The sequence below is a fragment of the Artibeus jamaicensis genome, unplaced genomic scaffold, assembly GCF_021234435.1.
Source record: "Artibeus jamaicensis isolate MK-2021 breed Jamaican fruit bat unplaced genomic scaffold, CSHL_Jam_final scaffold_537, whole genome shotgun sequence".
Taxonomy (NCBI): Eukaryota; Metazoa; Chordata; class Mammalia; order Chiroptera; family Phyllostomidae; genus Artibeus; species Artibeus jamaicensis.
This window is the reverse complement of record NW_026522047.1, coordinates 37845566-37862444: the sequence shown is the minus strand read 5'-3', so window position 1 is coordinate 37862444 and position 16879 is coordinate 37845566. Positions and strand designations below refer to the sequence as shown.

General features: G+C 37.1%; 1 protein-coding gene across 1 annotated transcript in view; it reads left to right on the top strand.

Moving 5' to 3' along the window:
• Positions 1 to 15963, top strand: part of FZD3 (frizzled class receptor 3) — a 76856-nt gene extending 60893 nt beyond the window's left edge. Inside the window, exons 5-7 of the mRNA XM_037150461.2 lie at positions 127 to 275; positions 2647 to 2880; positions 12324 to 15963. Of these exons, the coding sequence (XP_037006356.2) occupies positions 127 to 275; positions 2647 to 2880; positions 12324 to 12537 (597 nt within the window). The 3' untranslated portion in view covers positions 12538 to 15963. The remainder of the gene's footprint in view (positions 1 to 126; positions 276 to 2646; positions 2881 to 12323) is intronic.
• The last annotated feature ends 916 nt before the right edge of the window (positions 15964 to 16879 follow it).

The following is a 16879-nucleotide window of genomic DNA, read 5'->3' as shown; positions in this document are numbered from 1 at the left end:
GAACTATATAATGAAAACAGTAAATTTGTAGAATTATTTTACTCTTTTATTTAAAAAATTTCATAATGGCCTTTAATAGATAGTTCTTTTTATATATTTAAGGTATTTTTCTTTCCCTTTCTGTAGGTCACTCAGATGAGTCGTCCAGACCTGATTCTCTTTCTGATGAAATACCTGATGGCTCTCATTGTTGGTATTCCCTCCATTTTCTGGGTTGGAAGCAAAAAGACATGCTTTGAGTGGGCCAGTTTTTTTCATGGTCGTAGGAAAAAAGAGTAAGTTGAAGTAAATTATCACAGTGTTCCCAAACTTCACATTCACATGGATATTTTGTTGCTTATATTAAAATAATTTGGATTAGGAGGAAGTATTTCAAGATTGTAACTGCTGTTGCCATCAGTTAAGATCGACACAGTAGAATGTCTTAATTAAAAGCTAAAAACATGGGCACTCATTGGTGTGGCTCAATTGGTTGGGCATCATCCTGTAAAGTGGAAGTTCTCTGGTTCGATACCCAGTCAGGGCACATGCCCGGGTTGCGGGTTCAGTCCCCAGGACTGGTGTGCATATGAGGGGCAACTGAATTATGTTTCTCTCTCACCTTGGTGTTTCCTTCTCTTTCACCCTCCCTTCCCCTCTCTCTAAAAATAAATAAACTTTTAAAAAATTACAAATTAAATTAAAAGCTAAAAACTTGGCCCTAATGGTTAGCTCATTTGGTTAGAGCATCATCCTGATACACCATGGTTGCAGGTTTGATCTCTGGTGAGGGCACATAAAAGAAGCAACCAATGAATACATTAAAAAATGGAACAACAAATTGATGTTTTTCTCTTCCTTTTTCTCTCTTTCAAATCAGTTTTTTAAAAAAAGGTGAAAACTTATTCTGAGAAAATAGCCAAGTAGAATTGGGCTTATGATCTCTTACTAATTCAGAATATTTGAGGAAAGACCAATCTTTAGTTTTAAAAATTCAAATTATAATTTTTCTCAATATTAAAAACAAATTAATGATTTTGTGTATTCTTATTTTATCTTCTTAATTTTTCACAGAAAAATTAAGGGTTGGTGTGCATTACCACCTCTGTTACTGATAAGAAAACAGACATGGGGAGGTTAAGTGCCTTGGCCACTCATACAGGTATTAGATTAGGCTACTATTTCCAGTTATTCGTTGTTCTTCCTAGTATAGCATAAATGATACAAAGAGATAGCATGTTATTACATTCTGAGGTAGTACCCATTACAGCCAAAATAGAAAAAATAATACCTTTAGATAACATGAAATGTTTAAGAAAATACTTCAGTTCATAGTTGTCCATACTGCATATTAAAGTATTAAGGTAAACATAAGACCAAAGCAGTCTTTTGAGAGCATATTTAAGAAATATTTAACTTTTTGAACCCTTAGTTCATAAAATAAGATTCTTCAGTATTCACAAAGTAACAATTACTTCAAACTTTTTACTCAGTATAAATCTTATATGAATACTATATCTGCATTTTAAATTAGTAGAATCCATGTGGGGTCCATGGAAAATGGAATTTGGGGGCTAACTTGTAAAAATCTGTTAACATTGTATTTAAAACGTGCCTTGTGTGGGTTAATGTACCTGTATTATACAACTTACAATGCCTCAATAACAAAAATCTGTATTTTCTAAAATTAGTAATTAGCAGTTTCTATTAAACAGTTTAGATTGAAATAAAATCACATTTTAAATATATATATGTTTCTTATATCTAAGACTACTACTAGTGATATCAGAAAATGTATATATCCTTTAAATATAGTTTCAGAGGGAAAGATTCATTCAGCAACTACAAATATGTATTTTTAGGCATTAATTCATCCTTTAAGAAGTCTTTATTGAATGCTTACTGTGTGCCGTGAACTGTATTGTTCCGTGAACTATTTTGAAATGCCAGGGATTCAGTAACGGACAAAACAGGCCAAGTCCCTGCTTTTATGGCATTTTTCTCCTTGTAGGATTTACTGTGATATATCTGTATATTTGTTGGAGTTTTTAAATATTTGTTTGTCTGTTCATTTGTTTTAATACTCACCTGAGGACATGCTCATTATTTTAGGGAGAGGAGAAGGGTAGGAGAAGGAGGACGAGAGAAACATCAGTGTGAGAGAGAAACAGCAGTTGGTTGCCTCTTGTACACACCCTGACCAGGGACTGAATTCACAGCCTAGACACGTGCCTGACCAGGAATCAAACCTGTGACCTTTCAGTTTATGGGACCATGCTCCAACCAAATGATCCACACTGGCCAGGACAACAGTGTTATCTTACACTTGTTCTAAGTACATTGTGTGAAGAGCAGTTAACTTCAAGAATGCCCTAGCTTGCATGGCTCAGTGGATTGAGGATCATTCCACAAAGCCCGAGGTCGCTGGTTTGATTCCTGGTCAGGGCACATGCCCAGGCTACAGGCCTCTTTCCCAGTTGAGGCATGTGCGGGAGGCAGCCAGTGGATGTCTCTCTCTCTCTTTCCCCTACTTACCCCCTCTCTCTAAAATAAATAAATGTAATTAAAAATATATAAATTTCAAGAATAATGTGTGTCACAAAAGTATTATTTGTTACTCTATAGGAGTACTAATGCATACCTTAAACTTAGTATTCTGTTGTCTAGGATAGTGAATGAGAGCCGACAGGTGCTCCAAGAACCTGATTTTGCTCAGTCCCTCCTGAGGGATCCAAACACTCCTATTATAAGAAAATCGAGGGGAACTTCCACTCAAGGAACATCCACGCACGCTTCTTCAACTCAGCTGGCAATGGTGGATGATCAGAGAAGCAAAGCAGGGAGTGTCCACAGCAAAGTGAGCAGCTACCACGGCAGCCTCCACAGGTCCCGTGATGGCAGGTGAGTTGTGCTGGTAGCTTAGTTTATTTCATATGCCGAATAGAGTTACACAGCTTAAGGGAGAGTAGCCAGTTCTGAAGTAGAAGTTGAACATTATGAATCTGTTTGAACTTTGCCAGGAACAATTGTCTTAGATTATGGTCCAATTTAAAACCAGTCAAAGGAGTTTAGAGTTTAGATTGATGCAGTAAAAAATACAGAGTCTTTGAAGGGTACTGAGCAGGGAGAAGGAAGAAAGGAAGTGGTTATTTTAGAAAAGTAAGCAAACAATTATGGAATACTTACTATATCAGTCAGTGTTCTTAGAACTACAAAGATGATTTAGGATAATCTTTGTTTTCAGTAAGCTCACAATCTATTAGGAAAGATAATGTACCACTTCCGCCAAGATGGAGGCATAGGTGGAAGCACTGTGCCTTCTTGCACAACCAAGTTTAAAAACAACAAAGTTTTAGCAACAAAAATGCAGCCAAACCACAGAAAATTGAACTATACGGAAGTCTGACAACAACGAACCCTTCGGCCAAATGGGTAAGAAGGGCAGAACCAGCAGCAGAGCAGGGTCAGGAAGGAAGGATCCACCAGACCAACCCGGATGCCCAACCCAGGTGTGCCAGCAGCTGTGGTGTGGAGTAACAGCGGGTGGACCCCCTGAGGGTGCAAGGTGATGGACCCACTGAGGGCTGACCACAGTCACATATTCACATGCAGATAAACCGGTGAAGGAGCCGGTGAAAGAGCAGGCAGTGAGACCACGCAGGCCCCAGCTGCAGGAAGCGGCAGAGGGAACCACCATTGTCCCCCTCTGACCCCGTCCCCACATACAGCATCACAAACCAGCGACCTGGGTGGCCCCGCCCTGGTAAACACCTAAGGCTCCGCTCCTCATACACAACAGGCACGAACAGATCAAAACATGGCTCAAGAACAACTCAGAGCCCATAAATCTAAGCAGTGAAGAAATAGCCAAACTTTCAGATGCACAGTTCAAAACACTGGTGATCAGGATGCTCACAGAACTGGTTGATTTTAGCCACAAATTAGAGGAACATATGGAAGCTAAACTAATTGCAATGAAGGGAAATACACAGGAAACCAATACTAATGGAAAGGAAACTGGGACTCAAATCAAAGGAGTGGACCAGAAGGAGGAAAAAAATGACCAAACAGAAAAGGATGAAGAAACAAGAATTCAGAAAGAGGAGAGGCTTAGGAACCTTCAGGACATCTTTAAATGTTCCAAAATCCGAATTATAGGGGTACCAGAAGGGGAAGAGGAACAGCCACGAGTGGAAACCTTATTTGAACAAATAAGAAAGGAGAACTTCCCCAATCTGGCAAAGGCAATAGACTTCCAGGAAATCCAGGAAGCTCAGAGAGTCCCAAAGAAGTTGGACCCAAGAAGGAACACACCAAGGCACATCATCATTACATTAGCCAAGATTAAAATGAAGGAGAGAATCCTAGAAGCAGCAAGAGATAAGGGGACAGTCACCTACAAAGGAGTTCCCATCAAACTGTCAGCGGATTTCTCAAAAGAGACCTTCCAGGCAAGAAGGGGCTGGAAAGAAGTATTCCAAGTCATGAAATCAAAAGACCCACAACCAAGATTGCTCTATCCAGCAAAGCTTTCATTTAGAATGGAAGGGCAGATAAAGTGCTTCTCAGATAAGATCAAATTCAAGAAGTTCATCATCACCAAGCCCTTATTATATGAAATGTTAAAGGGTTACCTAAGAAAAAGAAGATAAGAAAGATGAACAGTGAAAGGACAGCAAACTCACAGTTATTGACAACCACACCTAAAACAAAAGCAAACTAAGAGGACAGCTAGATCAGGACCAGAACCATAGAAATGAAGATCACATGGAGGGTTAGCAACAGGGGAGTGGGAGAAGGAGAAGGGGGAGAAGGTACAGAAAATAAGTAGTATAAATGGTAGGTAGAAAATAGATAGGGGGAGGGCAAGAATAGTATGGGAAATATAGAATCTAAAGAACTTGAGACACGTGGTCATAAACTAAAGGGAGGAATGGTGGGGGAGGGGGTGTGCAGGGTGGAGGGGAATGAAGGTGGGAATAGAACAACTGTAATGTCATAATCAATAAAATATATTTTAAAATATATTAAAAAAAAGAAAATGTAGTCGCTAATAATATCGTGGTTAAAAACATGGGGTCTGAAGTAATAGGCTTCAGTTTCCTGATCTGTAAAATGGAATAGTAATAATACCTGCCCCTTTGGGTATGTTGTAAAAAATAAATGAGATAATTGCTTAGAACAGTGCCTGTCTCAGTAAATTTCTAATATTAACTCATTATTATTGTAAATGAATAATTACAGTAAAATATAAGTATGATGGTACAGTTGGCCCTTTTTATCTGTGGGTTTTGCACTTACGGATTCAACCAAATGTGGATCAGAAATATTTGGGGGAAAATGTTACTTTGTTTTCATGTGTATTGGCCTACTGTGGTTGTGTCTGTCCTGAAAATGGAAGTACAGACTTTTCCTTTTGTCATCATTCCCTAACAGTACAGTATAACCACTATTTACATCGTATTTACATTTTATTAGGTGTTATAAGTAATCTAGAGATGATTGAAAGTATGTAGGAAAGCAAGCGGGGTGGTGGTGATTGATGGGGCCTTCAGTGGCAGACTCCTCCCACCTTAGTCTTGACTCTTCAGGTATGTAGGAGGTATAAAGTGTATAGGTTATATGCAAATAAACCCTTTTATGTAAAGGACTTGAGCATCCACGGATTTTTAGTGTCTGTGGCGGTCTTAGAACTAATCCTGGGTGCAGAGGTTGGCAAACTTTTCCTGTAAAGAGCCATATAGTAAACATTTTTGGCTTTGTGGGTCAGATGGTCTCTGTTGCAACTTCATTTATGCTGTTGTAGCATGAAAGCAACCATAGACAATATGTAGTCAAAATGGAAAGGGCTATATTCCAATAAAACTTTACTACAAAAATAGGAAGGGCATGAGGTGAGAAAGCTTTGCAGAGATAATGAGAAGGGGATCAGTTTCCTTGTAAATTTGTAAATGGGGACCCTGGATTAGAAACTTCTTAGGAGCTTTCCAATAACTCAGTTGAGAGATGGTGAGAGTTAATGGGAAGCCATGGCAGTGAGATGAGAGAACTCATCTGAAACATATTCAGGAAGAAGAAATGAAAAGATAGGAATTGGTGATGGATTAATAGCAACGAGAAAGAAGGATTGTGTCAAAGATTCTTTTTTAACAATTTCTAGTTTGGGAGACTGAAAGAATGAAATTCTTATTCCTAAAATGGGAAGCATTCTGTGTTAGCTTCAAACCATCTGTTTTTACAACTGTCTGGTTTTTCGGTCTCATCGCAGCCTTTCTCTCCGTCTTCTTTATCCTCGGGTCGGATATAATTCCTTCCCTTGCTTTCTTTTTAGAGCATCTCAGATCTTTTGCCTTCTAACTGGGTCAGCTACTCTGGGTTTTAAAAAGCAGCAGACTTCCTTTGACTATGATATATTTTCCATCTTTTATCCATTCTTTTTCCTTTCCTTGACAGATTTTGAAATGAAATTTTAACCATTTCTTTTCTACCTATTCCATTCTTCATTTCTTGCATATCTATTTATTAACTGCCCTGTCCACTTAAATAGTATCACATTATTTAACCACATTCAAAGATCTTTTCTTTCCTGACTTTTTTCTCCTTCAGCACTCCTATATAAGAAACATTCTTCTGAGGGCCAGGGACCCAGAGATGGAAGGCAGAAGAGTAAACAATAGTTACAAGGTACTCTAATGTATACAGTAGAATATACAAGGTGCTTTATATATACCTTGTATATAAGTAACATACAAGGTGCTTTAGGATCCCAGAGTAGAAAACCACCTAACTCATCATGGAAAGTCAGAGGAAACTTCACAAACAACATTGCACATCTACTTGGAATAGGATTCAGATGAGGCAGTTGGCGGTTAATGAGTAAGGAAACAGTACATGCAGAGGCAAGGAGGACAGACAGAAGGCATTAGGTACTGGACTATGGCTACTTCGTAGTATGTACATTTGGGCAATCATGGTGATCAAGTCAGGTTCATATTTGAGAACGATCACTGGCAACAGCATAGAAGAGAAAGAGATTTTAAGTGAGCCCAGTTGGGAAGTTTCTGCAGTAATTTAGGGATCCTATCTTAAGACACTTATAGGGGAGGAGGGAATCAGAGAATCTTTTAGAATATGTTTTGTCAATACCACCCTCCATGAAATAACTGTCAGCATTATTAGACATTGGGTATTATTAAACCTCATCCTTTTCTATAAGGGCTGAACAACTTTTTCTAGTACAATGCCTGTGCATATGCATGTCGCATTCTGCATATAAAGAGATATATAGAAGAAAGGTAAAGTGCAATTTCTGTGTTCTAGGAATATACAATCTTATAGGGAGGATAAGACATATACCCAAGAACCAATTAAATAATAGTGGAAACCAGCATCTAATGAAAACAATGAGTGCTAGAGACAAATGATGTTTTGGAACTTCAGAAAAGGGAAAGATCAGGTTGGCCTATGAAAATATCTCAGAGAAAATAAATAGGGTGAATGAATGGTAACGAAAGATAAGTTCGTACTGAGTAGAGAATTTCTGATGATAATTAATGTAGGGAATTTCAGCCTCTGTAATCGGAGTGGAACTGGAGCTTAGGTAAGAAAGTTTAGTTAGTATCATTACTATAGTATAAGGACTTGGAAATTAAAATTGAGAGATGAAACCCCTTAAGTTATTATTAAAAAAAGGATAGACCAAGAATAAGACCTTGGTAAATACAGTAATAATAATACAGGAAGAATAGACAGCATGTGATTCAGAGAAAGTGCCTATAGACATACAAAGGAATCAATAAAAATATACTGCACGGAATCCAGAGAATAGATTTTAACTTCCTGTAATGGCCTTTCCTACCTCTCTGTTTAATCAAAATCATACTCATCCTTTAAGGCCTACTTAATTCCCATATCCATGGCTGTTAATTATCTGCTTTTTAATTATTCTTTTGGTGTGCCCTATTTTCTATTCTTTTTTTTTTCATTAAAAAAATATATTTTATTGATTATGCCATTACAGTTGTTCTATTTCCCCCCTTCATTCCCCTCCACCCTGCACACTCCCTCCCCCACCATTCCCCCCTTTAGTTTATGACCACATGTCTCAAGTTCTTTAGATTCTGTATTTCCCATACTATTCTTGCCCTCCCCCTATCTATTTTCTACCTACCATTTATACTACTTATTTTCTGTACCTTCTCCCCCCTTCTCCTCCTCCCACTCCCCTGTTGCTAACCCTCCATGTGATCTTCATTTCTATGTTTCTGCTCCTGATCTAGCTGTCCTCTTAGTTTGCTTTTGTTTTAGGTGTGGTTGTTAATAACTGTGAGTTTGCTGTCCTTTCACTGTTCATCTTTTTTATCTTCTTTTTCTTAGGTAAATCCCCTTAACATTTCATATAATAAGGGCTTGGTGATGATGAACTTCTTGAATTTGATCTTATCTGAGAAGCACTTTATCTGCCCTTCCATTCTAAATGAAAGCTTTGCTGGATAGATCAATCTTGGTTGTGGGTCTTTTGATTTCATGACTTGGAATACTTCTTTCCAGCCCCTTCTTGCCTGGAAGGTCTCTTTTGAGAAATCCGCTGACAGTCTGATAGGAACTCCTTTGTAGGTGACTGTCCCCTTATCTCTTGCTGCTTCTAGGATTCTCTCCTTCATTTTAATCTTGGCTAATGTAATGATGATGTGCCTTGGTGTGTTCCTTCTTGGGTCCAAGTTCTTTGGGACTCTCTGAGCTTCCTGGATTTCCTGGAAGTCTATTGCCTTTGCCAGATTGGGGAAGTTCTCCTTTCTTATTTGTTCAAATAAGGTTTCCACTCGTGGCTGTTCCTCTTCCCCTTCTGGTACCCCTATAATTCAGATTTTGGAACATTTAAAGATGTCCTGAAGGTTCCTAAGCCTCTCCTCTTTCTGAATTCTTGTTTCTTCATCCTTTTCTGTTTGGTCATTTTTTTCCTCCTTCTGGTCCACTCCTTTGATTTGAGTCCCAGTTTCCTTTCCATTAGTATTGGTTTCCTGTGTATTTCCCTTCATTGCAATTAGTTTAGCTTCCATATGTTCCTCTAATTTGTGGCTAAAATCAACCAGTTCTGTGAGCATCCTGATCACCAGTGTTTTGAACTGTGCATCTGAAAGTTTGGCTATTTCTTCACTGCTTAGATTTATGGGCTCTGAGTTGTTCTTGAGCCATATTGATTTGGTCTGTTCGTGCCTGTTATGTATGAGGAGCGGAGCCTTAGGTGTTTACCAGGGCGGGGCCACCCAGGTCGCTGGTTTGTGATGCTGTATGTGGGGGCGGGGTCAGAGGGAGACAATGGTGGTCCCCTCTGCCACTTTCTGGCACTGGGGCCTGTGCAGTCCGTCTCACTGCTAGCTCCTTCACTGGTTTATCTGCGTGCTAATGTGTGACTGCAATCAGCCCTCAGTGTTGGTGTGCCCTATTTTCAATACAGTTGTCTTTCCTCAGCTGAGTTTGCAGCTTCTGGAGAATGAGAACTAAATGACAGCCATGTCTGAGTTTCTCCCAGTGTCTAGCACAGTACTAGGTATGTGTGCGCAGGCATGTGTGTATACACGTGTGGGTGTGTGTATATATGCAAATATATTGTCTAACTAATGATTTTAGAAATACTGTGAGCATTTCCCAGAAATGTGGGGCCCGGAATTGTGATGGCAGCCCAGGAAGAGTGTTCTGCGAGGTGGCACACACACTCCACTGTGAGACTCCCTACCATGCCCGGAACCTCAGAGCAGACTGACGAATTCCAAGACCACCTTGAACCTAAAACTCTGAATGAGGGTTTTCATTATTCCAAAAGCCATCTCATGGAGATTTCTTTTTGCATCAGTCTTTAAGTTTACTTGTTAACACTGTCTTTCAGCCATCTTTTTCTCATCATCTCAGGGTTTCTTGGTTGTGAGCTATCACACACACACACCCCTCCTCACTCTAGGCCAGACTCCTTGGACAATTATTGATCTCAGTGCTACATAAAATACATGTAGGTAAAAACTCTTACATGTGTGTCAACTTCAAAGAGTAAGTAATTGATAGAGGAGAAGCATGGAAAAGCAGGTGGGTGAGTAGGCAGGCAGAGGTTTGGGAGTGGGTCATTCACTCATTAGGACAGTAAATGTAGGTGACGACAAGGGAAAGCCAGGGAATGCACAATGAGATAATAGGGAGATTACAGTGACTTAATTGTTATATATGTTAATGGTAGCAAGTAGTGTAGAGAATCAAAAAGAGGAAGTCGTCGGCAAATTTCTTTCATTTTAACTTTGGAATAGACCATATTATCTTTTCAGCAAATTAACCATCCTAATTGCTTTGCCTAAGCTTATGTTAAGATTAATGTACATATTCATATTGTATGTTAGATGATCACAGTGGTTTAAATGATTGTCAAAAGATAAGTAAACTTGGTAATTCCCACATATATAATTGAGATTAAATACTATAATTAAATTTATTTTTCTATGTAGTTGATGCCTAATTGTCCGTGGGCATGTTGTTTATATTCTAGAATTTTGTGGATAGTCCTATACTTCACTTAAATAATTAGACATAACTCAATATAGTAATTTTTCTATGAGAAATGTATTCTTTTTTAAAAAATTTATTTATTTATCTTTAGAAGGGAAGGGAAGGAGAGAGGAAGAGAAATATCAATGTATGGTTGCTTCTCGTGTGTCCCCTGCTGGGAACTGGCCCCTGCTAGGAACTGGCCTGCAACCCAGGCATGTGCCCTGACTGGGAATCAAACCGCTATCTTTTGGTTCGCAGGCCTGGGCTCAATCCACTGAGCTACACCAGCCAGGGCAGAGAAATGTATTCTTTAGTCATAACTGTAACTTAAAGACTTAGGTTTCACTTTAGAAAATATCCAGTTCATATTTTTAAATAGTAATTTGTTTATTTTTTATTACTTTCATATCATTTCTAGAGTTGCCTCAGATTCTGTTTTTTTATTCACCATATTTATTTGAAAATAACATTTTCATTTAGCATTGTAATTATTTTACCAAAACATGCAAATCAGATTTAAAACTGGAAACAAAGGACATGCTTTCTTTTATAATTTGAAAGGACTTCTAAGTTTTTCTCAGTCCTTCCCAGTTTTTAAAATCTGTGATCGAATGAAAACATTTAACAAGCACTGCTGTAAACTAGTTCTCCTCAGTATGTATGAGTCTTTAAAATCTTTAAACTTTATAAATGATTCCTACTGAGTCACAAAATTTCTTGTAATTATGAAGGAATGATAAATGAATGTTTTGGCAGCCCATAGATCTTCAGCTGCTTATGAGTAGTTCTTCTGATGATTATTTTTAAAAAGTAATGGCCTGCTATGTTCTTTGTGTTTTTAGAAATATTACTTAAAATTTGGTAGATGAATTCATGTTATAAATTTTATTGTTTTCTTTGAGGATTGTTATCCTAAATGAAATACTTTTTGCAAAAAGGTGTATGGGTGAGCGTCCTGTCTCTGGTGGGGCTCAGTGAGTCAGGATTGCAACAAAGGAAATTTTAACGCCTCCCACTGCTGCCCTTCAAGATGCGTTCGGTGATGGGAAGACTACTGCCAGCAATGAGCAATGCAGCCCCGCTGGCATATGCAAAAGCTACGTCTTGGGTGAGGGGTTTTGAGAATTTGTTTTAGTAGGAGTGGAAGTTACAGTGTGTTGGGATGTTGTTACGTATGTTTAAGTAGATGTGCCTTTTGTGAAATAGTGTAGCATCCTCAGAGCCTGAGGAAAAGTAATTAAGACTATTTATAGTAATTAACCCAACTGTTAACTGGGCTTTCCAGAAAGAAGCTGTTGGCACATACTGTCATACGTTGCTTGCCAATTCATTCATCTTTTTTGGGAGGGTTACATTAATTAATTTATCCTCTTATTTCATATGCTCTCTATTCCCAGTCTTTTAGTAAAATCTGAGTTGCTGTACTTTTGATTATAACCAATTTTCTAGATTCTCCAGGTCAATACCATACTTCCTCTGTCATTGTTCCTCCTCTCCCTGAACCCATTCCAGAACCCATTCCAGAACCCAAAACTTATTTGAATGAAAAATTAATGTTAGCACCTGTCCTTTTGCAAAGAATAGGACCTTAATTCTGAATCTAATGAGAAGATTTTCTCCATTTTTTTAGGTAGCCTTATAAATAAATTCTACAATATAAATGAAATTACTGTAAATCATCAAAGGTTGTTACCTTTTCACCTGTCGGTTTCCTAGTTATTTTGCATAATGCAGCATTTTCACGAAAAATTTTAGTGTTATTTTTCTAGTGTGTTCTGTTACCTGCTTCAAAATAAACTCTCCTATGTTAGGTACACTCCCTGCAGCTACAGAGGGATGGAGGAGAGACTACCTCACGGCAGCATGTCACGGCTAACGGACCACTCCAGGCACAGTAGTTCTCATCGGCTCAATGAACAGTCACGACACAGCAGCATCCGGGATCTCAGTAGTAACCCTATGACTCACATCACACATGGGACCAGCATGAATCGAGTTATTGAAGAAGATGGAACCAGTGCTTAAATCATCCTAAGGTGGAAAATGTGTGCCATTTAAAAAGCAGATTTTATTCTTTGCCTTTGCATGACTGATTGCTGTAACTCACTGTTATCATGCGTTCAGTCAGGTGCAGATTGTGTCCATTGGAAAAGTAAACTTTTGCTTTTTATATTGCATCAAACTTGGAACGTCAAGGTGTCCAAAATGCTAAGAATTATATTGTGAAATAAATAATTCTTATTTCTAGGTTATGAAGAGATAATTACTTGTCTTGTAAGCATTTTTATAAACCCACTATTTTGTATTTCAAAAAATCCTAAATGTGTGGTGGCTGCTTTGTAGTGAAGTTTCATATAATACCAACTAGTTGTGAGGTAACATTCTGGTCATTCTACTAAGAAAAGAAAATTTCAGAATTAAAGAATTTACTATGCAAAGTTTATTTCTCAGATGAATGGTAGGACTTGTGTAGTTGTATTTCCACTAAGTGAAAAAGAACTGTGTTTTTAAGCTATAAGAGAATTTGATAGATCAGCAAGGGTATTTTAGCTAATAGCATATAAGGTCAACAGAAGAATCTGATTAGTCTCTTGAAGGCTCTTTCAAAATTCTATCAAAATAAATTTCATCCAGAAAGATACAGGACTAGGAGTAGCAATGGGCATTTTCCCTATAATTGAGCTGTTTTTATTAATTTTGTAAATATTACTTTTACTGGCCATGTTTGTATAACTTATCCATGTGCATGATAGAAAATAATTTATAGTCATCTTTCCCATGTAATAGTATTGATTCATAGAGAACTTTATGTTCAGATCTGTTCCGTGGAGGCATGTAATAAGCATTATAAGGGGTTTTGTTTTGGTCGTAACCACAATTACAAAATGGCAAAATGTTTTCTCTGTATTTATTGTTGTATTTTTCTACAGTGACATGTGATCTTGCCAAAGCCACCAAGTCTTGTCATCCAGGTCCCTCCTATCAGTGAGTTGATTATCTGTACTTGCATTGCTCAGTAGCAAATAGGCTACAGCTTTTGCCCCCTATCCTTATTTTCAGATTCTGGATCATTCTTGTTCTCAGCTGAAATATGGATAACCTAAGTTCAAAGTGGTGATTTAGTTGGGGTATCTGAAAATCACTGTAGCAAAATGAAGCATGATTAGTCTTGCTGTGAAGTATCTTTAATCTTAAAAATATCAACTCAAAAGTGTTTGACATTTTACCTTGTAATGTTTAAATAATCTACAGTAAAAACTGTGAACTTTATTAGGCATGAAAATGATCAGAAGAGAGAGAATTCTGGAAAATGGTTGGTGTGTTATGTAGAAAAACATTTCCAGCAGGCATGTCCTCACCCCTGACTGCAGACAAGAATCACTTGGGGAACCTCTGATGCCCAGGCCTCCCTCTCATTCAGGTGGGAATTGACAGTTTTTTTTAAAAGTTTTCAAAGTCATTCTAATCTGTAGCCAGGCTGCAGGCTGTTTAACTTGCCCCTGCTGACCTGATGGCATCATATTTACATGTGAAACTCTAGCTGGACTCAGTGTTATGCTTTTACATTATTACCTGATGGACAGTTGTTCTTCCTTTTATTTGTCCATTATAAAATGTATAATGCTGACCCCACTTCTAAAGATTCTTATTCAGTAACTCAAAGGTGGTAAGACTTTAAAATCTGGTTATAAGAATACCACAGGTGGTTCATGTGCAGGTAATCTAAGAATGACACCTTAACAAATATTCTAGACTCCAGAGAGGCCTGGCTTTATCACATGCTGGCTTTTGACCTTTAAAAAGGCAACTTCTCAGAGCTCCAGTTCCCTTATTTGTAAATGGAGATAGAAGATAAATACCTACCTCAAAAGTTGTCAAATAGGGATCAAATAAAAAAACATGTGAAAGCTCTTCGAAAACTGTAAACTGTAAAATATAAGGGATCAGATCACTGAGGATTGAAGAGATTGATGCGAGAGGGCTGCATCACTTGACGTGTGCTTACTTCGTGTGTGTACTTTTGTCCACTTTTCTTTTAAACAAAAAGTACCAAAAAACTAAATGTTGGAAAAGAAGGTTTTTATCAGGCATAAAAATCTGTTTTCTGATAATAATAATTTGTCTATCATGTTGTTTCTTTCAAAGTAAATATATATTAATATTTTTATTATTAATTCCTCATAAGATATATTTGAACATTTGGCCCAAAATGTTTTTTCTTTTTCCTCTGTCTGGATTATCTTTCTCCTTAGAACTGGGGTTAGTGCTTAAGATGGGGTGTGAATTCCCTCAGAACTGACATTTAATAAAGATGTTCTCTGAAGGCCAAATTTATAATAATTCATTTATAAGTAAATTAATAATTCATGAGGCTTTTGTCTGAGAGTCTCGCCTGAGAACAGCATGAGAGGACCAACACAAACATTCAGAAACAAAAATAAGAAGTTAAAATAGAAGGTACCAGTTTGAGCTCAAAGATACTGTCAGGCATCACCATCTGCATTGTATTATCAATTGCCAAAATGTTAATTGGTTTTCTCGTACAAATGGCCAAGTATAGACAGTTAAGTGAACATCACTGTGAATATCTGAACTTTGTGCTTCCTGATTTTATGTATTCTTCTGCATCTTCTCTCTTAAATTAACTGTTATATATATATGCAAATGCTATATTGAGATTTCAGTTACTTTCAGTATCTTACTTTTGCTCCACAAAATTTATTTAATATTGTTAATTTAGTGTTTTGAACAATAGTATTTTGTTTGGGCCATGTTATTCATCAAACTAGTGCTCCAAATTAAACTTTTTTAAGAAACAGTTGAACAACTCCATGTAGCAAAACAGCATTTTCAAGTTTCAGCTAGCTTAAACCAATTTGAGCAAGTCTGGACAGCTTTCTTACCATATGTTTAACTTTAATTTGTGTGATGATTGGCATATGATAATGTTCAGTGTTTCATTTGTTCAGTTCACACTGAGAGGAGGACGATAGTGCTCTCTAAAGTGTTAATACATAGTCAGAAGGTTTTCAGAAAGTACTTTGATTTCACCATATTGTAGTTAGTTTATTTAATAATTAAAAAATTCAAGACAATATTTAACTCAAAATAGTAATTAATTTCAAAGAAAAATTAATAACAATTAGCATGGGGCTTAGTATATCATAAATTTTTCAACAAAGAAATGAATGAAGAACTCATGTCATGCAACTCACTTTTATTCTAGTAGTGGGAGTCTCAGTGAAATTTGAAGGATCTGAATTTAAACTAAGGGAAATGAAGTCTGCTTTACAAAAATAACGTGCAGCAAGTAACACAAAATAAGCAAATTGTACCAAATGAAGCTTATTTCTTCTATAGTAATGGTCCATATTACTATTTAAATTAAAGAAGTATATCTATATATATATACACACACACACAAACTTGTACCAATACTTTATATTAATTTTTAAAGGTGAAAGCTATTCTTAGAATTATTTATGCTCTTTTTGGTTTATGTAAAGTTAGATCTTTGTGTATTATTTGGATGAATAAATATTTAAGCAAACATTAGTAATGATTTTCTTTTCCTGATGCTTCTTAGAGCAGATTTATAAAAATTCAAAGCATCTCTTCAAAGTAGAAAATCTTTTCAACATTATAACTTACCTCATTCTTTTCTTTGTGATAATAGCTGGAAATAACTGAAATTGTAACTATCTTAGTTTAAGCTATAGCCCTGTGAAATAAAATGAACTACTTAAATTTTTTTGTTACGGTAGAGGCTCATTGGCTGAAGCTTAGAAAAAATTAACATATGAAAATTTCACTCTGGTGATATTTATACTGCTTTAGACATGCCAAAAGTACATTTCTATATTATCATTCTTGGATAATATATAGTAATGAAAATTCCACTGGGCTTGGAACTCAAAGACCTGTAATTATGATGTGAGCTGGACAGGTCATTTAACTTCTCTTAGTCTCAATTTCTTCAGTGTAAAATGAGGATTAGACAATTTTTGGTCCCAAGTCACCTCACAGGATGTTGTGAGGAGCAAATGAGAGAGCATGTATTTTACTGCTGTGTAATCTGTAAGTTTCTCTACTTACATTTCTGTTAGAACTTTAGGGGTTGTAGAACACACGGCTGTGGGTACAGGATGGGCAGCGAAGACCAGTATTCATTTGTCACCATCTTTCAATCAGCAACCCAGTTACCCTTTTAAAAACGAGGGTTGTTTTTTGAAGAGTAGCAGTTCCCTTAGGTTGTGTTGGCTCTTTAATAAATGTCACAGCACAGTCTGCTTTCAGATTTTATATGATGAATGCGCAGGTCACTTTCAACAGAAATTGGGGATTTTCAGTGTATGTTATTTTTGAC